We start from the raw sequence: 23,349 nt of genomic DNA on the forward strand, positions 1-23,349 counted from the left end.
TTTTTTTGGGGGTAAAATAGTGGCATTAGAAAACGTATACTAAAACACCCTGGTCGCCATGACACCGCCTTGGCAGCCTCCTTATTGCCAAGGCACAAAAGCAGTACCCCAACCACCTTGCTGCCTTGATAACCTTGGAATCCCAAGACTGGTTAAACGGCCCCAAAAAGAACCAGTCCATTGGGTTTTCGTCCAACAAGAGTTTATCTTTTAAAAATTATTTCAGTGTTTTAGTTTTAGTTTTTTGTTCAAGAGAGTTAAGAATCATAGTTGAGTTATTCAAGTTGTTATAGTCATAGTAGGAGTCTTATTATTTCCTTTATATATTGATTTGTAAGCTAGGAATTGCTAGAGTGAATTGAAATAGAAGTTTGAGAGTTATCTGAGAATTAGATTCTGCACTCTCCATCCCCCCCCCCTTTTTTTCTACTATGTGATCCCCTTCCCCTATCTTCTTGTTCCTAGTTCTCGTTGTGTGAAAGCCACCATAGAGCCTATCACCAAGTCTGCATTTCATGTTGACCTTATGTAGTCCAAGATCAATAGGAGATCAACTAGGATCCAATTCTCCCAGGATGTTATATGACAGGTAAGTCCAAACAGGTCAACATTGGGATAATCATCAATTTTTGGATTTCCCTGCGATGACCAAAATAACTAGTTGAGAAGGTTGGATTTGTTCGTAAGGAATTTGGGAATATAGGAATAAGCCAGCAGACATTTGGGATGAGTAGGCTATGTGTTGGGTAATTTGAGGTTTGGAAGAAGATTATTTTGTTTTGGGACATACAAGACCAAATTCTTGATTCAGGTTAAACTGGACACAGATGGCTGCATATTGATTGGGCAACAGGTCAAACTTACAGGGGAGGAAATCCGTGTTTGAATGTAGACGCTTGACAAACATTGAATCTTGATCTTAATAAAATTCAACTCAGTTGAAGGGCAGCTTTAAATCTTGAACAAGATCTTCAAGATCTTGAGAAAGAACTTAAAAGAAAGCTTAAATTTTTTACTACAAATGATCCTAGATCTCATCCAAGAATTATGCAGAAGTCAATAGCTTGCATAAGCCACTTAAGTTCACAGCTAAAAGTGCCATGGAAATATCCAGAGGGACTGGAAGTAAGTTTGGCCAGCAAACATCTCCAATCGTACAATAGCTACAATTCAAGATATCACATTTGTCACAGACTCACAATGTCTAGGTGACCTAAGGTAGAGTCAAAGAGGGCACCTCTTGAATTCGGTGATACCAGCAAGGCAACCAAGGCACCTGGATGCCTAGGCCACCTTGACAACCATGGCAATACTCGTCGACTATAGGTGCATAAAACACACTGAAGGGTTGATAAATTACAAATTATAACAGTTCAAGGCAAAGGACAGAAAGCTTACAGAACCATGCCAATCAGCACGATGGACAGTCCCAAAAGAACCTGAAATGTGTTTAGTCAGTCCCATATAAGTCGACCACTAGCACCATGGCATGCATGCGTAGCAATGGGAAATTAACTAATAGCCAAAAACTTAAATATGTTTTCAGTCCCATGTTCTGAAAAGTACCTGCTCCAATTCTCTCCTTTAAAACAAGCTCACTCCAGGGAATGTCCAAGTCTTCAACCTCAAGAGAAAGTTCAGTACTTGATTTACTTGCTACACTTCCCTCCATGAATCTTAAATCCTTACTAGTATCAGCCCATTGGACGTCTCCATGCCTGTTCGGTACAATACGTTTTAGTTGGACAGGATCTTTGACAAATTGTTTAGGAATCATAACATTCTCTGAAGGATTGCGTGAACTTTGCACTGGGGATTCTTTATCATGTGCATCCTGCCAGCCAGGTCTTTGGGACAGATGTGACAGAAAACCCTCATCATTGTCCTCTGTGACATGGAAAACGTTACCATCCATGTTTTGCCTGTCAAAATGTTTATGGGGCACTGACTCTGCAGCATCTTCTGGATTACTAGCAGAACCTGTCACGATGTATATAAATGATATCAAAGTTCAAATCCCTATACCAGGGCCACTATTTGTGACCGGTGCAATCAACACTAGTCCAGTGGCATTTTTTATAACACCAACTTAGAGAAATATTGTCTAACAGTTCAGAGGTTTGCAGCATTCAGGAATCTTGCCACAAACCAAAAAGAAGACTAGAACATTTTCACTAAGCGACTATTCTTTGTCACTGTTGCCCCACAAGATGGATTCAGAAAATTTTTCTTGACCTGTAGATGAGTGCAACAGCTCATATAGGTAACCTAGACAGATGAGCCTTGAGAAGGAATTTGTTTACAAGCTATTAAAATGTGCATTTAAAAGGGAAAAAAGAACAAGATTGCCTGTTAAGATAAGAAAAAGAAGATTATTAAAGATTGTTTTCTACTAGCAAAGAATCAAGTAAATGATACGTGAAAAGCTTAATCAGGAACCTAGTAATTTTTATCATAGATGAATTAAGGATGGTAAAAAATAAAAAATAAGACCTTAACAGGTATGATAGACACACCAAGAAGGTGACTGTTGGGCTAGACCAAACAAGCAATCCAATATCAGTGGAAGTCTAGACAAAAACACAAACAATTGAATGGGGGAGAGGAAAACAAGAAGGAGAAATCTTAAAATGATCAGGAATTAATTAAAAGAATAAACACAAAACAGTGTTCCTGGAATTGAAGCATGATTTTGACATCTACAAGGACCAGCTTCCACACAGGCTACCTAAAATATTTGTAACACTTCGGTGGAAATGATAGATAAGTTAGGTGGAAGTACATCTATAAAACTTGTATTTTGCAAGAAATTAAAACCCTCCCAAAGACAAAAAGAAGGCCCCTAAAAGTGGTCACTAAAATCAGTGCATGGAAGAAACAGAAAATGAACTACCTGCAGAAGCATCATCAAATACAAGATTTAGTGATTGACAATCTGAGAAGTACTGTCTGGCCAACTGTCTGAAATCCTGAGTAGCTCCAACTAGTTTGTACTTTGGAAGACGCAGTGGAGACGATATCAAGATTGTAGATGGACCATTAAGCAACGAATCAGGCTCACACAAGCATCCTGGCTTCTCGATCAAATCAATCAAATATTCTCTGCAAACAAACGATTGTAGTTGGTAGCACACCATGGAGGTTTCTGGCATATTTTAAGAATATTACTAGGCTTGCCATTAAGATTCTGTTATATGCAGCAGTGATTCAATCTCCAAATCAATTTAGAATGATATACACCCTAGAAACAGCATTTAACATCAATTCCTCAGTTTACATCTTTAGCAGTAAGATCCTCATAAGCATACGTCAAAACAGAACCTACCAGAATAATGCTGTAACAAAAACATAGTAAAACCATAGTCCATAGTTTTCAAGGCATCATTTAGGTGACGGTGACATCATGTAGCCTTGACATCCAAGTATAGTCGAATGCTCTGGGTTTCCTTGGCACTTTAACAACTATACAACAACAACAACAACAATAAGCCTTGTCCCAACTAAATGGGGTCGGCTACATGGATTCTTGCCCTCCAATCAGTTCTATTCGAGGCCATGCTAGATACAAGGCCTAAGCTATACATATCCTTTCTCACCACTTCTCCTAAGGTTATCTTAGGTCTACCCCTAGCTCTTCTAGTTCCTTCAATATGGATTATATCACTTCTCCGTACAAGAGCATTTATAGGTCTCCGTTGAACGTGGTCGTGCCACCTCAAACGACTTTCTCTAAGCTTATCACTTATGGGAGCAACTCCCAGCTCAACTCTAATATGATCGTTTCTTATCTTATCCATCCTAGTTTTGCCACTCATCCATCTTAGCATCCTCATTTCTGCTACACTGAGTTTATCTATATGATTCTTTTTAACAGCCCAACACTCTGCACCGTACATCATAGCTGGTCGAACAACGGTCCTATAAAATTTTCCTTTAAGCTTTAATGGAATACGCCGATCACATAAGACCCCGGACGCACCTCTCCACTTCATCCACCCTATTTTAATTCTTTGGGAAACCTCATCTTCCAAATCACCTCTTTTACTTATGATTGAACCTAGGTACCTAAAACAATCACTCTGAGAAATCTCTTTATCGTCAAGTATCACCACCTCATCATCGGCCGATCATGACTAAAGTTACAAACTAAATATTCTGTCTTCGATCTACTAAGTTTAAAGCCTTTTGATTCCAAAGCTAATCTCCATGATTCTAATTTGGTATTAATCCCCACTTGGGTCTCATCAATCAACACAATATCATCCGCAAAAAGCATACACCGGGGACCTCATCTTGAATGTCTTTGGTTAATTCATCCATTACCAATGCAAATAGATATGGGCTTAAAGTTGACCCTTGATGTAGCCCAACTGTTATCGGGAATTCATTACTTTGTCCCCCCACTTGTTCTAACACTAGTCACCGAACCATCATACATATCCTTAACTATATCTATATATTTACTTGCAACACTTCTTTTCTCTAGTACTTGCCAAATTAACGCTCTAGGGACTCTATCATAAGCTTTTCTAGGTCAATAAATACCATATGAAGATCTTTCCTACATTCTCTATACCTTTCCATAAGTCTCCTAATTAAGTAAATAGCCTCCGTTGTAGATCTTCCCGGCATAAACCCAAATTGGTTCTCCGTAATCGTAGTTAAGTGTCTCAAACGGGTTTCAATTATTCTCTCCCATAATTTCATCGTATGGCTCATCAATTTAATGCCCCTATAGTTATTACAACTTTGAATATCTCCTTTATTTTTGTAAATTGGAACCACAACACTTCTCCTCCAATCATCTGGCATTTTCCCTGTGCTCATAATCTTATTAAACAACTTAGTCAACCAAACTAGTGCATGGGTTCCTAAGCTCTTCCATACTTCAATTGGGATTTCATCAGGACCTTGTGTCTTGCCGAGTTTCATCCTCCTTAAAGCTTCTTTTACTTCGGACATCGAAATTCTACGTATATAAGTTCGGACCTTGGTGCCTTGGTGAAAAGTGTAATCGTCCGAAACATAAGTGCTTGAAGAATGCTCATTTAGTAAACTAGAGAAATAGGTTTCCCATCTTTTCTTAATATCCTCCTCACAAACTAATACTTTACCATCTCCATTTTTAATACATCTAACATGGTCAAGATCTCTACTCTTCCTATCCCTCATCTTAGCTATCTTATAAATAGATTTTTCCCCTTCCTTTGTGCCCAATTTATTATACAACTCTTCATATTTCCTTTCCCTTGCTTTTCCTGCAATTTTCTTAGCTTCATTTCTATCCAACCTATACCTATGAAGATCCTCAACATCTTTAGTTCTTTGCCATGCCTTAAAACTAGCTTTTTTATTCATAATGGCAACTTGAACCTCACTATCCCACCACCACGTCTCTCTATAAGAATGAGTCTTTCCTTTTGATTCACCTAGAACATCTTTAGCCACCTTCTTAATACACATAGCCATCTCATTCCACATTGCATTGGTATCCCCTTTAAAATCCCATTTTCCTTGTTTGACTACTTCATTAATGAAGGATTTAGAGTACTCTCCTTTCAAATTCCACCATCTTATTCTGGGAAAGTTTACCTTGGACCTTTTATGTGTTCTTGGGACTAAGCACATATCCAAGACCACAAGTCTATGTTGTGCAGTTAAGCTTTCCCCCGGTATCACCTTGCAATCCTTGCACAACAATCTATCAGTCCTTCTAGTTAGGAAGAAATCTATTTGGCTTCTATGCTGTCCACTTTTGAAAGTAATTAAATGTTCATCTCTCTTTTTGAAGTAAGTATTTAATATAGATAGATCAAAAGCAATAGCAAAATCCAAAATTGAAATCCCCTCCTCATTCCTTTCTCCAAAACCATATCCTCCATGAACACTCTCATATCCTCTTTGATCTTTTCCAATATGTCCATTTAAATCACCTCCTATGATAATCTTTTCTCCTTGACGAATTCCTTGCATTAATCCATCCATACTTTCCCAAAATTCTAGCTTTAGACTTTCATCTAATCCTACTTGAGGTGCATATGCACAAATTATATTTATGCATTCTTTCTCCATTACCAGCTTGATAGCAATAATCCTATCACCCACTCTTTTAACATCCACCACATCATTTTTTAAATCTTTATCCACTATTATACTTTAACAACTATGTTCATAATATATTAGAAGCCAATGCAAAACACAATTTTAGTTTTAACATGAAAATAGATTGCTCTTTTTGTTTTCCATTGACAGGAAACGAGTATACTATTGATCCAAGGCCAATTTCTTTGATCAATTAAATGATAATAGATTTGAGATACTTTATTGATCAATTATATACTGTGACAAAATACCAGATAAACAACACCAGAGACAACATGCAAAGACTAAGAAGAAGAGGAGGAGGAGATGGAGAAAAACGAACCATTTAGAGCAGCGGTTTCATTTAGACTCATAGAATTGACCAATTACAATAAAGAAAAACTCATAAATACAAAGCCACAGCCCATAAAACCATTAGGGCACTCAAACTCCTCTACTCCCCCATTCTACCCTCATTTTCATTTCAAGGAAACGAAAATCAATTCATTTACTTGCATCAGTTATATTTTGGTCTGTGACTCTGTAGTTCAAGGTCACTCTTCCTAATCCAGTTTGAGATGAGATAAGACCCAGAAGTAGAGTTCCATCGGCCAGGAGGGGATTTTTTTGATAGAGTTGGACTCCGTTTCCTCCTAGCATTACCTAATAGTAGTTCAGTCCACAGTAAGGGTGTAGAATGGTACGGAGAGAAACTCGGCACCTAAAACCAAAACTGTACTATATTGTTTTTGTATCTACATTTGCAAACCAGGTACAGTATGCTTTTGGGATGAAAACAGTATGGAAAGTTGGTATGTAAATGGTACACCATGTTTTCCATTACAAGACGGTACATACCATCCGTATGGCACCAAAAACCAATACCATATTGTGCCAAATTAGAAACCGTTCTTTGAAACAATTTGGTATGGTATGGTTTTACACGGTCGGTTTCAGTCTCGGTTCCAGATTGACAGCCTTAGTCCTGCGGAGGGGAAGCCCTTTCCAGATGGGAGTAGTTCTCTGTATCTTGAAAATCCCACCTGAAACCAAGCCTACAACAGCAGGGAAATTTAAATAAATAATTTAACCATCAATTTGCTTTAATTTAACTAGGTACTTGCCCCCATGAGGACCTATGTTATATAGTAATTTCAGTCCCAACAGATTTGTAGTTTGTAAGATTTAATTGTATAAAATTTCTTTCCTATTTCTCAGTTTGTAGGTTCACTGGAACTCGGGGTTTTCTGAGGTTTGCTAGTGTTTATTTGTTTCAGCCTAGCTTAACTCATCAGAAGAAATCGCAAAATAGTTGGATTTCACTCCTCCCACATAAGCACAAAATAGAGAGTAGCATAAGTCCCCAAGGAATTTGCCCCAAGTACCATCCAAAGCAACGTGACAACGCCACATTAATTTCTTTATCTTTGGTCAATCCAAAATCACAGTGAAAATCTCTAAGGTAAGGTACCAGAACTCTTTAGTGAAAGAAAAATAAAGGAAAGATGCAAAGCTGATTCAACATTCTCAAGCATATGAGACAATCAAAAGAAAATAAACATATCACCATTCTCTTTTTATATTTATAAAGGTCATCCCAATCTTTTCAGTAATCTTCCGAAGCACCTCTTTGCATTTGAAGCGACACTGATGTGAACACAAGGACACCCCCATAATTGGGTTCCAAAATAGAGATCCAAATGGCCAATCCAAGCTGGCTGAATGCCCCCCCCCCAAGGGTATTTTGGACATTTTCCAGCCCCTTTTTAGGACTCAATATGGGTCTGGACAGATTGTCCTCAATCCAAGGGTCATGGATCTACATTTGTTTTTCTGTTTGGGTTAGTCAATTTTGAATTATGAAGTGTCCAAGTCCTTTAGAAGTTAGTTGTGGATAAAATAAGGTTCCTTATTCGAAGGGGGTTCTTATGTTATTGAGTTTGTTTTTACTTGGAAGTGTTAGCTCGAGTCCCAAGTCAAGTGTCTTTACAAGATTTCAATCCTAGAGTTGTGATCTTGAAGTAATTTGATTCCTTTTTGTGTGTGGTAGTCTAGAGTTGGGAACTTTATCTATTAGGGATTTCCAACCCCAGTCAGAGTCTCTTATTTTAGGCTATAAATAGCCTCTTCTTGCATTGGAATATTCAGTTTTGATGAATAACAAATTTGGTTGAGTTGAGGACCAGGGCCTCCTTCTTGGGTAGGCTTTGGTTGGTGTTTTGTTCAAGTTTCTTCTTCATCTCCTTCAATCCAGAAGAGCAAACGTGATCATCAAAGCCTTCAAGCATTCAAACTCAGCAACCAAGTAATTACAGCATCATCCCCCACCCATTCCCTTCCCTGCCTTTTCCCCCTTGTCCACAGCCTTCCCCACTGCTTCCCTTGCTTGGGCATCCACAATATCCCCTCCCCCTTGTTGTTGTATCTTAACTGTAGCATTCCCCCTACCCTACAACTATCCTAAGACATTCCCCTAGGCCCCATGACTTTCCCAGCCCCCTTCCCTACTTCCCTTAACACCCGCAGGTCCCCCACATCTCTTCCCTTCCCCACAGCAACCTAGGTTTCTGTTCACTGCAAATCCTCCATTCCCAGCAGTTAAACCCACCCTTCATACCTCCATTAGGATTGTGATTCCCCTAAGAGTAAAGCCCACTGCTAATTCCCCCCCATTACAGCCCTGCTTTTCTGATTTTTAAAGATCCTGCACTTCATCTTCTTCCTTGAGAAGAATTGCAGAATTTTACATTTTTTTCATAAAAAACCTAACAACTCAGCCCTCACTCATTAAATTCAGCTTCTGAACTGCAGAACAGTAGCATCATTAGCTCTGAACTGCAGGACAGAAAGCCCATTCCCCTTCCCCAACCTATCCAAAACCCCAATTTGCCTTTGAATTGAAATTCAAATCTAAGATTCTGATTACAATAGGATTCAGATCTGGAATTTTGCTAAAGCAGGCTCTAAATCATCTTAGAAACCTTAAAATCTTTCCCCCTTTCGCTGGAACTTCCTGGGGAAACCCTAAGTCCGGGAATTTACTAAAATACCTCCAACCCTAGACCTGGTTTACATCAATTGGTGTCAGAGCTACAGTTTCCAGCAATCCCACAACTCTCTGATGAACCAGTAGTAGCCAGAAGCATGGAAGAATTGCCCGACAGCCTTCGCATTGGAGTTTAATTGGAGTATGGACCATCAGTAAACTTCCCCGCCGTACTCCTTGATTCTGAAGATGAAGATTGGAAGAGAAATTGTCCTTTCTACACCCAGGTGTAAGCAGGTAATCATACAGGCAAGGTACTCATTGAGAGTGATAGTAGTATTCAACTTGGTGTATGATGCGTTTGTAAAAAGCGCCAATCTAAAAATAAAAGGGCATCCCCTCCCCTAGCGGCCTAGAGTGTCTCCCTCATCGAATAATGAATGGACAGAAGTTTCTCAAAGGTGTTTAGTACCTAAGTCTTCATGCTTATTCTGATGAAATTTGGTGTGACGTAATGCCTATGAGGGTGAGTGACATTGTATTTGGGAGACCTTGGTTGTATGACAATGATGTAACCATTATGGGAAGAGAGAATGTCTATAAGTTTGTCCACAATGGTCATGTAATTATCCTATTACCACTAAACCTACCAGCAGAAATCAAGAAGATATGAGCCAGCCAAGCACATCAGCATAGTCTTAGTCCTGCACCTCAAACTGTAGATCAGCTTGAAGTCAAATCTCTTCCAGTCTAGGAAAAATTGAAGCCAGAACATGGTTATCAAAGCGGCCTCCTAGGCGGCAAAGCGGTTTTTGAACCGCTTAAATTGTTGCCACTTAACTAACGGTCTGATTTCTTGCCACTTTTTTGTTTAGGCACTACCGCTTTGCCGCCTTTTGCGCCGCCTAGATGTTAAAGTAACCATTTTTTTTACATTTTGTAATTCGTGCATATTATTTTTCTTTTTTTTAATCATAATTTATTCTACAATGCCGTATATAAATTTAAATATGTGAGCCATTTTGGAATCGAGGCCCAATTTGCAAATGAACTCCGAGGCCCAAAGTGTCTGTCGGCAACAGAATGTGAAGCATGAGCCATATTCAACATTGATAATCAATGAATCATTAAATAAACAATGACTTGGACATCGGAATAATGAGATCTATTAATTTATCATGTCGGCACTGTTTGGTTAAAAAAAGGGAAATGGATACATCAATTATAATTACTGATCTATGCACAAGAGTACAAAACACTTATTTGGCGTCACACTATCATAGAGGTAAGTAAGAATGTAAAATTATTACTTTCATTTTCATTTTTCACATTGATTACTGATATAGTACATACTACATAATTATTGTTATGAATCTTATGGTGCTTGATGAGATGAAGTTATGTTTTTAATCTTTTTTTCGATAATTTTTCATAATTGTGATTCTTGAATGTTTTTTTATTTTTATTTTTATGAATGTGATTGTTAAATGTTTGTTTAGTACTTTGGTTTATTATAAAAAGTATTTGTATTAAAAAGTAGTTTAAAAGTAGTTATATTAAAAATATTGACTAAACCGTTTTGGTCGCTTTATTGTCGCCTGATCGCCAAGATGGAGCCCCAATCGCTTTGGTCGCTTTACCGGTTTAATAACCTTGAGCCAGAAACCCCAACTCAGGAAGCTCTACACATAGAAGGCAGCACCTTGAGTGAATCTACAAACCATGCCACATCAGATAGAAGATCATTCCCACCCGGTTAGAAGCTTCCTCCAGAAGTTGTGCCAGAGAAGATTGATAAAATTGATTTTGGAGTAGAAGAACGCTTAGCCAAGGAGTCTCCTCAGAGAAGGGGAGTTGTGTCCCCAGCATGCACCAACCAATCCTGACACAGAGACCCCATGGCTACTACCAGAAGCAACCTTAGAAGGTTCTATCGAGGAGGGTCCTAGAGAGGTTACAAAAGAGATACAGCTACTGTCCATATATACTACAGCCAAATTAGGAGGATTCAATGGTGACCCTAAGGCTAGAACAGTAAAAGACCAAAAGGAGATTCAAGTCCTTGAAGTCCAGCACATGTTGATTGACAAAGATGCCCTCACAGAGCAGCAGCACCCATCAGAGATAAAGAGGTACCTACACGACTGAAGACCCCTTATGTTCCTCGCACCATGGAGAAGATGTTGCCCCCATACATCAGGGCTATCCAAGCCCCAATTCCTTGCGAGACAAGCCCTCCCTTGGGTCTCACACTTCTTCCAGGGAGGGAAACTACAAGAGCTATCCAAGCCCTAGCCATACTACTCACAAAGGTGGTGATAGAGAAGGACTCCAAAAGCTTCACCAACCACTTCCTTATGCCCTTCTGAGTTGTTGAAAAAGAAGCCCCTAGACTTGATGACCACATCCATCAATCCATCATTCTTCCAGAGTCCTAACTAGGAGCAATATTGGCTGCCCTGTACCTACTATTTCCTCCCGCCTGCAAGATGAGAGGTCGAATGCAAGCCCTCCAGAGAATTGACCCTGCGACACAAGACAAGCACATTCATCAGAAGATGAATGTCTTCAAGAAGGGGAGTAATGATGTGAAGATAAGGAACGCCCCCCCCCCAAAAAAAAAAAAGAAAAGGGTTCCAATATCTAGTCCAAATGGCCAATCCAAGCTGGCCAAATGCCCCCAAGGGTATTTTGGTAATTTTCAGCCCCTTTTTAGGACTCAATATGGGTCTAAATAGATTCCCCTTGATCCAGGGGTCATGGATCTACTTTTGTTTTCGATTTGGGTTAGTCGATTTTGAATTATGAACTATACAATCCTTTAAAAATTAGATAGTCTTCGATAAGATAAGGTTCCTTATCCAAAGGGGTTATGTTCTTATAGAGTTTGTTTTTCTTTGGAAGTGTTAGCTCGAGTCCCAAATCAAGTGTCTTTACGAGATTCCAATCCTAGAGTTGTGATCCTGTAGTAATTTAATTCCTTTCTGAGTGTGGTAATCTAGAGCTAGGAACCTTATCTATTTGGGATTCCCAACCCCAATAAAAGTTTTTTATTTTTGGCTAAAAGTAGCCTCTTCTTGCATTGTAATATTCAGTTTTGATGATTAATAAATTTGTTTGAGTTGAGGACCAGGATCTCTTTGTTGGGTAGGCCTTGGTTGAGTGTTCTGTTCAAGTTCCTTCTTCATCTCCTTCAATCCAGCAGAGCACATGTGATCATCAAAGCCTTCAAGCATTCAAACTCAGCAACCCAGTAAGTACAGCATCATCCCCCACCCATTCCCTGCCTTTCCCCCCTTGTCTGCAGCCTTCCCTACCGCTTCCCTTGCTTGGGCATTCCCAAAATCCCTCCCCCTTGCTGCTGCACCTTAACTGTAGCATTCCCCCTACCCCACGACTACCTTAAGACATTCCCTAAGCCCCACGTCTTTCCCAGCCCCATTCCCTCCCCTCCTTAGCACCCGCAGGTCCCCCACACCTCTTCCCTTCCCCACAGCACCCTAGGTTTCAGTTCCCTGAAAACCCTCCATTACCAGCCCTTAACCCACCCTTGTACCTCCATTAGGATCGCAATTCCCCTAGGAGTAAAACCCACTGCTAATTCCCCCATTACAGCCCTGCTTCTCTGATTTTTAAAAAACCCTGCACTTCATCTTCTTCCTCGAGAAGAATTGCAGAATTTCACATTTCAGAAAAAACCAAACAACTCAGCCCTCACTCATTAAATTCAGTCTCTGAACTGCAGAACAGTAGCATCATTACTTCTGAACTGCAGGACAGCAAGCCCCTTCCCCCTCCCCAAAACCCTAATTTGCCTTTGAATTCAAATTTCAAATCTGAGATTCTGATTACAATAGGATTCAGATCTGGATTTAGTTACAGCAGGCTCTAAATCACCTTAGAAACCCTAAAATTCTTCCCCCTTTCGCTGGAACTTCCTTGACAAACCCTAAGTCTAGGGAATTTACTAAAATACCCCTAACCCTAGACCTGGTTTACATCAGACACAGCTATCGAAAAACCTTAAAAGTTAAATGGGAACAAGCCAAGAGGATTTTCTGTGTAGTAGGGATAAACAGGTTCTATGGACCCACATATAGAGATTTGGAGGTAAAATAACCATTTTCTGTAAGAGTTCAGGCTCTTATCCTGAAAATTTCAGGAAAAGTAGACTGCTGGAAAATCATTACAAGTCAGGGATACTTCTGACCTCCAAGTACCAAAACCTTTCCAAGCACAAAGGTTCCAAATCCCTCACTACCAACACACTACACAGTAGTTTATTTACAAAATCAACATGGAGAAATCAAAGAACAACGTGAACTTAAATAAATTGAATTTGGTTAGCATGGTATACTTGTCAAGTCCAAAGCGCACAAGACAGGAGGAAGCATCATCTCTTTGACAATATTTGCAACCCTTAGCAATTCGGCATGGTAAATCAATACCGTCTGCTAACACCTGTGAAAAGTTTTGATTGAGCTATGAGAAATTACTTTTTAATTTCATTCACATATACAAGATAATAAGATGATTTGTTTAGTAGAAGGATGAAGAATTCAAAATAAGATTGGTAGCAGGCCTCATTAAGAGTAAGAAGACATCAACAAAATTATATGAACTTGTCCATCAACTATTATAAAATAACCAGCAGGGAAAACTGGAGGGGGGGGGAATCTTTCTAGTGATAAGAATATAATCAACAAAGAATGATTATTATTATTATTGGAATAAAACTTTAATGATGTAAATCTAAAATCAACCACTAGAAAACCATACAAAGGATACAGCAGCCTCAAGGGAAAATCAAACTATAACAAGTTGCTATGCCCAAAGCATAAAATCTGGAACACCGTCTTTGTTTTATAACCCTTTTATTCATATGCATCAAGGTGTCACATTGGTCACATAGGCAGGTATGATGGATGTGTTGGTAGCCTTGCATTAAGGCTCCTTCTGTCGCATTGGGCCACCAAGATATTTGACAAATATGCTTCCACTTGGGAAGCGTTAAGCACCAATCTAAGCACCTTCTAAGGAATTGAAAAAAAAAGAGAAGAAGAAGAAGTAAAAACAAGGACCTGGAAATAATTGAATTCACCTTGAACAGTAAAGCACGTTGTCTGCAGTGTCCAACAGACAGACTACCCATAGGAAGCACAACAGAGCCTAAGCAATCCTTCAGAATGGCACAGCAATCCTTCCAGCGGGAAGCCAAGTCATCTTCTCCAGAACAAGCTGCACCCCTTGTGACATCACAAAAGCACTATTACTAGAAGCACAGGACAACTATAGATATTATAGGCATTTCTAATCCAAGGTATGTAGACAACTCACCCCATTTGATTGCAGACAAGCATTGCAAGCTGATCGACCACTTCATTAGTGGTAATGCAGCCACTAGAAATGCTAAGTGCCCTATTTAGTAGCTCTTTCAAACCAGGATCACTATGTTTGTCAATCAAAACCACATCAATTGAGGAATCCTCATTAGGATTGACAGACCTAAGTGATTCGATTGATGGAACCCGACCACTGTCTTGCAGATCAGTGCATACAGTCCATACATATGGATCCATGCCACGGATCAAGTAGAATCCATCTGGAATCTTGTCAAAGTAAGACAGGCAGCCATTCACCTAATGCACAGGATACATAGGATAGAATATAAATATCAACTGAAAACACATAAACGTTCCATAAGCTAAACAAGAAGCAAACTATAATCAAGAACGAACATATGATGAATCTATAGCTGGCAATATGATACACTTACAGAAAGACTAGTAAAGACTGGAATCATGAAATCAATCTGATCATATTTAACAAAAAACCCTCAACAACCCGGACCCCAATTCTTCGTCACCTCGCCCCACCCCCCAAATGAAAAATTAATAATAACAAAACTAGCATTTTTCTGGGTGATTAATCTGGAATAAGTTACAATGTGCTTATATTACAGAAAATTTTCCCAACTGTTACGGCAATACTAGCAGAAAATGATATTACCATCGGCCAATATCATTTCGAGGTTTTGCAAATACAGAAGTTTCTTATTGTTCACAAAATCTGAATCAGGGACATGCATACGAACAACATTATTAAACCCAATTGAAGCCTACATGTCTACCCAAAGAAACAAGAGATCAAATTGGGGAGAATCAAAATTGGGAAAGAAAGTAGAAACAACAAACCCAGAAACGGTGAGACAAGGACTCAGCCGAAGCCGATGAGGATGACCTGCTAGCCGATTCATCGGGGACAGGATCCAAAAAATTAGGATCATCAGCACAAGTAGCCTCGGACGACAGACGAAGAGCCAAAGCAAGCTGCAACTGATAACTCTCTTCGGTCTGCTGAGCCCAACTCTTAGACGAAGAAGACCCCGGAGCATCAATTGCTTTTACCCTCAAATCTCCCCCACTATGCTTAAACCCGTCGTCCTGCGAGTGACTAAGCAACTCAGGATCAACTGCCGCCATCGAAAGTGTCGGGAGGTAGTAATCCCCAGACAAGGAACCATCTCCAAAGCTGCTCCCACTCGACTGCCTCTGCAATCCCATTGACGGAAATAAATTCCCGATCCGTCCTCCACCTTGTTGCAACCGATGATCCCCATCCCAATCGAAACCCCTGTCTGACCTTCCTTTATTCTTCTCCCCAGAATGACTCTCATAAGGCTGCCCAGGAGCTGCACCAGTAAATTTCGATGGTTGTTGCTGTTCTTCAGGGTATTGGCTCAGCAGCGTGTAATTCAATCGCCTCCCGCTTCCAGGCATCTCGATTGATAACCTTCAAACAACCCTAAAATTCTCCTTTTTCTGCATTCAATTTTCTTAATCTTCTTCGTCCTCTTCGATCCCTTGACCAACTCGTCGACTTTGGAGTCCTAGGGACTGGCTGCCGCCCTCCCTGCCCACACACCCTCTCCTCTCCGTGCAGGAACTGTATGTTGTACGTCACATCCAAGGAATCTGGTGACCCACCTCACTGTAACAGATGAATGGTGACATGGAAATTCTCCGTTTTCTGCATTCAATTTTGTTAATCCACTTTCGATTTTTATTTTTTTTTCTCTCTTTTCTTTTTAAGTAATCAGAAGGAAATTTTTTTTTTTCAAACACTCCAAATGAATAATCGGTAGAATTTGTCAGATGTACGGATTTTTAAAATATTTTATCCAAATGGATTCAATTAAGTAATTTTTTTTAAAGACCTAATGTTAAGTCCCTTACCCAGCAATCAGACTATTGCGCTTTACTTACTCTAAAGGGCGCGGCCAACAGCTGTAATAATTTTTCATTGCTTGGAGGAATAGATTTTTTTTTTTTTTGATATAAATGCGCTTTTTATATATAGGGATAGGGATATTACATATGCCGCCGGTAGGATTGGAGGAATAGATTTGTTAAAAGAAAAGCCACCCTTCTTCTCCTTATCCTAGCTAAGGATCCTTCTCCTGGCAAAGTTCAGTTTTTTATTCAATTTGTCTCATTGTCGCCCTTATCTATTAACCAAGAACTTCATTTTGTGAATCAATCGACTACAAAAATGAGTTTCAAATGTCTTCGTGCGTACTTTGTTCATAGGGTATCTAGTTGGTGTTTAGTTTATCGATTCTACCTCAACAAAGGAGGAATCGTTCGTCAGTGACGGAATGAAACTCGTGTAAATCGTACAGCAAATTGGGGCTATCACACCAAAAAGGCGATAGCAAGCACCTTCGGCGCCCTAATTTTCACACAAACTATTATTTTCTTTTTTATTTGGAAGTGCATCTTTTTTCATATATTAGACAGGCACTAAGCTCTTCAATCAATCAAAATCAAATCGAAAGGAGATTTTCATAGAATAAGAAAGAAGGCTCTAATGAAAATTCAGTAGAATAGACAGAAAAGCAGAGTGAGAGCTCTCGCCCGAAAAGCAAGTATCAATTTGAGGAGATTTTTTTACTTTGTTTATGGCTCTTATGGTCCGAGTTTCGATCGACATTATCTTAAGAAAGAGTCGTTCGTTCAAGGCAAAGTCCACTTTGCTTCTTTTTTCATAAATAGACCAAGTTCGAGATCTTCCTGAGAAGCTGCGGAAAGGAAACCCAGAAACCCAGCAACCAAGCAACTATGAGCTAGCTGATCGTAGACCACTCTCTCCCGTAGGGCTATATATTCATTTTCTTTTCTTCGCTGGCCTCTTCGCTTCCTCACATATAACAACATCTATTATGTATCTCTTTCTCATCAAATTGTTATTTCTATATTCCTGATTCATGTGGTCAAAGCAGCACTACACCATGTGGCAAATTGTCTCGTTCACAACCTTCATTCCTACCTGCTCACTTCCGCACACGCCTTTCATTCTGAATGGTTCCCTTCCTTCCTTACCAAAGAGGGGCCCCGCTCCCTGTTAGATAGAATAGGAGCCCTGCCAGAACTAGAACAGGTACAAGGGCGCCCATTTTATCACTTAGACAAAGCTTGACTGCCACAAATCCAGTCTTATACGCCCTATAGATATAGATCAGTAAAAGGGAGCACCCTGCTCTTTTTTTGTCGTCCATAGGAAGAGAGGGGTCAGCGAGCAGGTCTTCCCCATCTTTGCCAAAGGCAAACAGCCCCATGTTATTTAGCGTGGGGAGCTTGCATGATAATAGCAGACAGCAGGCATGGTGCATGGAACCAACCACTTCTTTTTCTTGCCACACCAGCCACTTCATTCAATCATATGTTCTATTCCGGGACATGGAAATAAAAAACCTTATTCTTTCTAGTTCAATTGGGGATTTTCTGACTTTCTTTCAACAATGGCCGGCTTATTACACCACTTACTTACTTAACGTATATGCTTCGCTACGCTTACTTACTTTCTTTCAAGACAAAGAGGATAGCACGCTTCTTACACTACCACTTCTAATAGACCACTCTTCTACTTTGAAAGCGCAACAACTAACCCTGGTACCAAGTGGTTGGTTGGATAAGAATAAGAAGCAAAAAGCAACATTGCTTTAGATTTGCTTTAGCTGCCGCTTTCTTTAATAACAGAGCTGGGAATAACGGCTTGCATAGAAGTCTCTTGCACACAAGGAGATGTTACATGTTGCTGGATGTCACGGTTCTAGGGCGCCATGATTCTTCTCTCTCTGAACAATCGAGGGCACTGACTGACTGCATCAATCCTCACTCAGCTCTAAAACAAATAAAACCATTAAATTTTTATCGAATTTGTAAACCTAGAAGTACCAAAATATCCCTTAAATGGTTTAACACATATGATATGACTAAAATATCTAATACCTTACTGTTATCAATCATATAGAAGACGAAGCAAAGTAGAAGATATCGGATCAGATGAATGCCATTAATCTCGTTAAAAGGTCCCCTGATGATGAAGCTGGAGCGTTTCATTGGCAACTCGATTGTTATGTTCGATCCTTCATTTTATTAGTACAGAGCCAAATATTTTAGATTGGAAAAATTTTGAAATTACCAAAAGACAATAGTCACCTTTCATTCAGAATAGCCAAACTGGGCGAGCCTATTCTTGTGTTGGATACGAATCATCGCTATTATTAAAGACTAAAATCCTGGATTAAGAAGAATTCTTTCAGCATTAAACTGATTCGCACCATTTGGAGCTATACTAAATTATTTACAAATCATAAAAATTACTTCAAAAGCTACCACGGTTAATCATAAATTACTTCAAAAGCTTCTACCGTTGCTTGCATCCTTCTACCACACCTATATCATACTCAGATTATCAAGTCATCGTTATTACAGTGAGTTCCTGCTTCAACATTCTTCGTTGTTGTTGCACCAGCTTCACTTTTCATATGATGCATGAAGCACAATAAAGAAGTAATATATTAGCATGATAACCGACCATATAGCAACTCTTACATAAGAATATAAGATGCCACATTGTTTCATCCGTCTTGTCTGATCTTCTGTTCTGCTTCGTCCTCTCCAGAGTGGGAACCCTTTACTTCAAAATCACATTGACCCGAGTAATGGTGGGTTTTTTTTTTTTGGGGAGAAAGGGTGGTTTGGGTTTCAGGCAATGGTTGAGGCAGTAGTTCACCCAGAATGAAAGAAGAAGATGGATTAAAGAAGCCCCTTCACCAACCTATATGTATTAAACAACTAGAGAGATATTTTAATCCCTCCAAAGTTTGAAATTTGAAATGGGGATATTACATATGCTGTCTGCAAGGGCAACTTTCTTATGTACGGCATTTGTTTGTCTTTTGTCCCTAGACCCAAAAAATATGGGTTGTTGATCCTCTTGGATGGACAACTTACTTTTCTTCAATTTTGTTCTATGCCACAAATGTTGGGTTTTTTAGTTAGTTTCCTGACAAGCAGATTGCAACTTGGTTACTTCTTGTTGTTTCAATTTGTTGCTACAGTTGGGGTATCCGAAAACAGTGTGTTATTCTATAATGGTAGACTCAATCATCATCGTAATTGGATAGATTTGTTTAGACTAAACCCTTTATGCTAGGAAGATCTAAATCAATCTCTAAGTCCTCTAGCTTAATTGTTTGGTTTCTCAGCCAAATTGGGGTTTGTTTGCTAATCCCACTCTAGGACACTAGTGGGCAATTTTGTCAAACCACAATAAATTATTTACTATTGTGAGTGAGTTTTATTCATGATCTCTTTTGCGGTTGTGCATCCATCCCCATCAAGTGGTATTTAGAGCGAGGTTTTGTAGATCATTGTATGTTGTGTGTGAATATTTCAAGAAGATATGAACATAAGACGAATGAAAAAGGCTTCAAGGTACCAATCAAATATGCAATCCTCAAGTACTCTTGTTTCATTGGTTATTTTTTTACTTTTTTCCCAACATACAATTGAGTTCTTGAATTCAAGGGGAAAAGGTTTGGTCAATCATGAAATAAAAAGAAGAGGAGGAGGTGGGAGACAATGACTTTGTGATCGTGAAAAGGAAAAAAGAAAATAAAATGATCTGGAGTTGGACTGTGGAAGAGAGAGAAAAAGAACTAAACAATTGGTTGCTGTTAAGAACATGAGAAAATAATAAGAACAAAGGGAAGATTTTTTGTAATGTAATTATGAGAAGGGGAACATCTTGAAGAGAGCATGGAACCCACAAAAACAAAATTAGTGGAGAAAAATACCACAAAAAAAAACCCCTCAAAACTGTAAGAATTTCAAATGTCTTTTTATACATTGTGTTTTTACGTGATCTATACTGTATCGATTGTTTTGCACAAAATTTTAAGTAAAGGTTTTGGTACAAGGGTTAAGTGCTCCATAGGTTTTAGCTGTTATCAACTCCATAGAATTGACGGATTGAGGAGATTTCGCTCTATTAGCACTGATCTTGTGGATTCGTACGGAGTCTAATAGAACAATTATTTAGGTTGATGATAGGTAAGAAGGGCAAAAATTAGGTAAACAGGATGGTGGTGAATGGTTAAAATTTCTCTGTAAAATTTTTCAATGGTCAGAATAATTTCACCTTTTAGAAACAATGGGTGAATAACATCCTTACATGGTAGATGACTATTAAGGCCCTCAAGAAAAAGCCATAAAGGCTAAAGCAATGAAGGAAGACAAGTGGAAAACATTGAGAGATAAGTCAAATAATACGATCCGGTTATGTCTTGTGGATAAGATTCTCCGTGGGATTACCATTGTCTTAGGTAGATGTTGACAATTTTGTTGAACCATGATAAATTCTTTGCTTTTGTATGTTTTGCTTATTTTTTTCTTTGTATTGTGCTTTTGTCCCCAACAAAACTCGTCAATCTTGGGTCTAAGTTTTGGATGGACCCTTTTTTTTGCTGTTTTTACTCAGTGTTTAGCTGAAGAGACTAGCTATATAAAGTGATTGATGGGATCTGATGTTGTTTTGCTTGAATTGAACAAGGCTCTAAAGTTGGGGCATTCCCATTTTGAGATCTGGATTGAAGATAAATATCTTCTTAGTTTTTCACTTTTTGGTTGGAATGCTATGAACTATACAACAAGCCCATGAATTTCTTACTTGAAAAAAAAAAAGTGAAAGGAGGACAAAAATAGAAACTAAGTTTAGTTTCAGTTCAAGGAAGGGAAGGACATTCTAGTCCATCTTCTTGGTGGTAGTCAAGCAAAAGAAGGCCAACAAACCTCAAATTCCATGGGCTGGAGTTGTATTATTGCCATTGTCATCTTCAATCCAATTTATTGGTCGACAGTTGGAATCAAAGTTTCACTATTCAATTTAAATCACAGACTCGTTTCTAAATAGGAAGAAGGATTACAAGGATGGGGACACTCATAGGTTGTGTCTAACACTTTGGATATGCAGATGAGAGATGATTTCGAACAATTGAAGGGGATTAAGTTAAAAAAATTCTATTTAGTTTGTATTGATTTTTCTTTGTTATGTAGAATTCTTGCACGACTGAATTGGGTTCGGTGTTGTAACACTGTTGAGGAATCTGCAAATATACCTAAACGTTTATTCTCAGTGTACTGTCAAAGTGAGCTGAAAAGTACCAGAGGGTACTTTCTTTAAGGTATTTAGACACCCCGATTTGTGCAACACGGGTTCTACAATGTCTTCACCCTAAGATCAGTCAACCCAACCTTTAAGGTTGCACCCCGAAAAGGTTACTTAAGGGTTACTTAAGGTGTATCATGTAATGTTCACTGCTAGACAGAACAACAATAGGGAGAGAGAGAAAGAAAGAGGAGAAGAAATTCAGGTGTTCGGAATGAACACAAACTGAGTTTATATAGAGCCCCAAAGGCTGTGGGTGAAAGGGTAAGATACCTCTCTTTGTGAGGGTACCTTTCAGCTCAGCTCAACTCCCTTAGGAAGGTACCTATCCAGCTGACCTCCCTGCAGGAGAGTGTCTCTCATGGCATCTCGTATTCACCCAACAGTGGGTTCTCCAGAATAGGGCTCATGACAAAATGGGCCTTCTGGATCAAAGCCCACGTCCCAAGTCCCAAGTCCCAAGTCATATAGATATATTAATATTTATATAATCATGGTAGGGTCCCAACAAGATTCAAACAAATTAATAATACATTGGCCCTTACTATATATAAACCATGAAATCAGATCATCTCAACCCGATGTGAGACTAAATAAAAACATAGATAAAAGACACAATTAAAATAAATATTTATATGAAATAAGTTTTAAACATACTTACAACATTCTGCTCCATGATTCTTAAAACTTACTATATTCACGGTGGTTTAATCTCCTTTTCTTTAACTCATGCCTCTAAGATCAAGTTTTGTTAGAAGCAGAATACTGAAGGCACTGTATATGACTGACCAAAATCAAGCAATAAGATAAAGAATCGCAACAAACAATTCAGTGAACGCTGAGAAGGTGAACATGATTGATACGGAACTGGCCAAGTTCAACATTTATGTCAACTGCTTTAATTGGATATTTCTCTACCCATCTTCCTGTCTGTATGCACCCAACTCCTGAATATGGAAATCTTATCGAAAACGCATCTCATAAAGGTGTTTATGTTAAATACACTGAATCAGGTTGATTATTGGTTCATTTCTTTTAGTTGGGTTTCGTGATTCTTTTTCATTTAAATTCAATTATAGCTCGTTTGTTCATAAAATCTCATATTTTTCACGATCATATAGCTTCATTTTTCTTGTGGGTAAACAAATTTTCATTCCATTGAACAGGGAAAAGTCTTCAAGTCAGACATACACAACTCTAACACCCATGCATCGGATACTGGTCAGCCAATTCTTCTTGTAAAAATGAGAGTCTTCCTTGGTAGAGAGTGTGGAGAACAAAAGAAAAACTACAACATTCCAACTTAAAAGAAAGAAACCCAGTGTCCTCCATATTTTTCAAAACCACATGTAGGGATGTCAATGGTGTGGTTTCGGGTTGGGCTTAATGGTTTTAGACTCAAATACACCCAGCCCAAACACGGCCCGTTAGAAAAATAACAGTTTCGGGTCGGTTTCAGTTTGGTGCGGTTTAAGTTCGGGTAACTAACGGTTTGGGCTAACGGTCTATACTCCGGGTTGACTAACGGTTTGGACTAACAATTTAATTACACCCACTTTAGAGAAATCAAGAACTTAGATAGTAAGTAGTAACATAGAAACTACAAGTTCATTCATCAAGCTCCACCGGATAGTCCTCTTAAAACAAATCTTCAAACTAAAAACTCTTTTAAATTTCAACTTGTGCTATAATTGATTGTTTTAAAATTGGGTTCTTGTTTTGTGAGAATGTTGATTTTTTTTTTTTTTCCTTTCTATGAAATCCGTCTA

General features: G+C 38.9%; 1 protein-coding gene across 3 annotated transcripts in view; it reads right to left on the reverse strand.

Annotated features, from left to right (window-relative positions):
* The window catches only part of LOC149028241 (serine/threonine-protein kinase CTR1-like), a 37,828-nt gene extending 21,734 nt beyond the window's left edge, over nt 1–16,094 (reverse strand). For all 3 annotated transcript variants that reach the window (XR_016175693.1, XR_016175691.1, XM_089169540.1), the window contains exons 1-7: nt 15,262–16,094; nt 14,405–14,706; nt 14,169–14,313; nt 13,425–13,528; nt 2,894–3,102; nt 1,567–1,980; nt 1,399–1,439 (exon numbers count right to left, since the gene is read on the reverse strand). Coding sequence is in view for 1 of the 3 variants with exons in the window: in XM_089169540.1 (XP_089025666.1) it covers nt 1,399–1,439; nt 1,567–1,980; nt 2,894–3,102; nt 13,425–13,528; nt 14,169–14,313; nt 14,405–14,706; nt 15,262–15,846 (1,800 nt within the window). In the remaining 2 variants the exon portion in view is untranslated. The remainder of the gene's footprint in view (nt 1–1,398; nt 1,440–1,566; nt 1,981–2,893; nt 3,103–13,424; nt 13,529–14,168; nt 14,314–14,404; nt 14,707–15,261) is intronic.
* Between the last annotated feature and the right edge of the window lie 7,255 nt (nt 16,095–23,349).

The sequence above is a fragment of the Hakea prostrata genome, chromosome 1 (genome assembly GCF_041222555.1).
Source record: "Hakea prostrata isolate BN-2017 chromosome 1, UWA_Hpros_2, whole genome shotgun sequence".
In the NCBI taxonomy this organism is placed as follows: Eukaryota; Viridiplantae; Streptophyta; class Magnoliopsida; order Proteales; family Proteaceae; genus Hakea; species Hakea prostrata.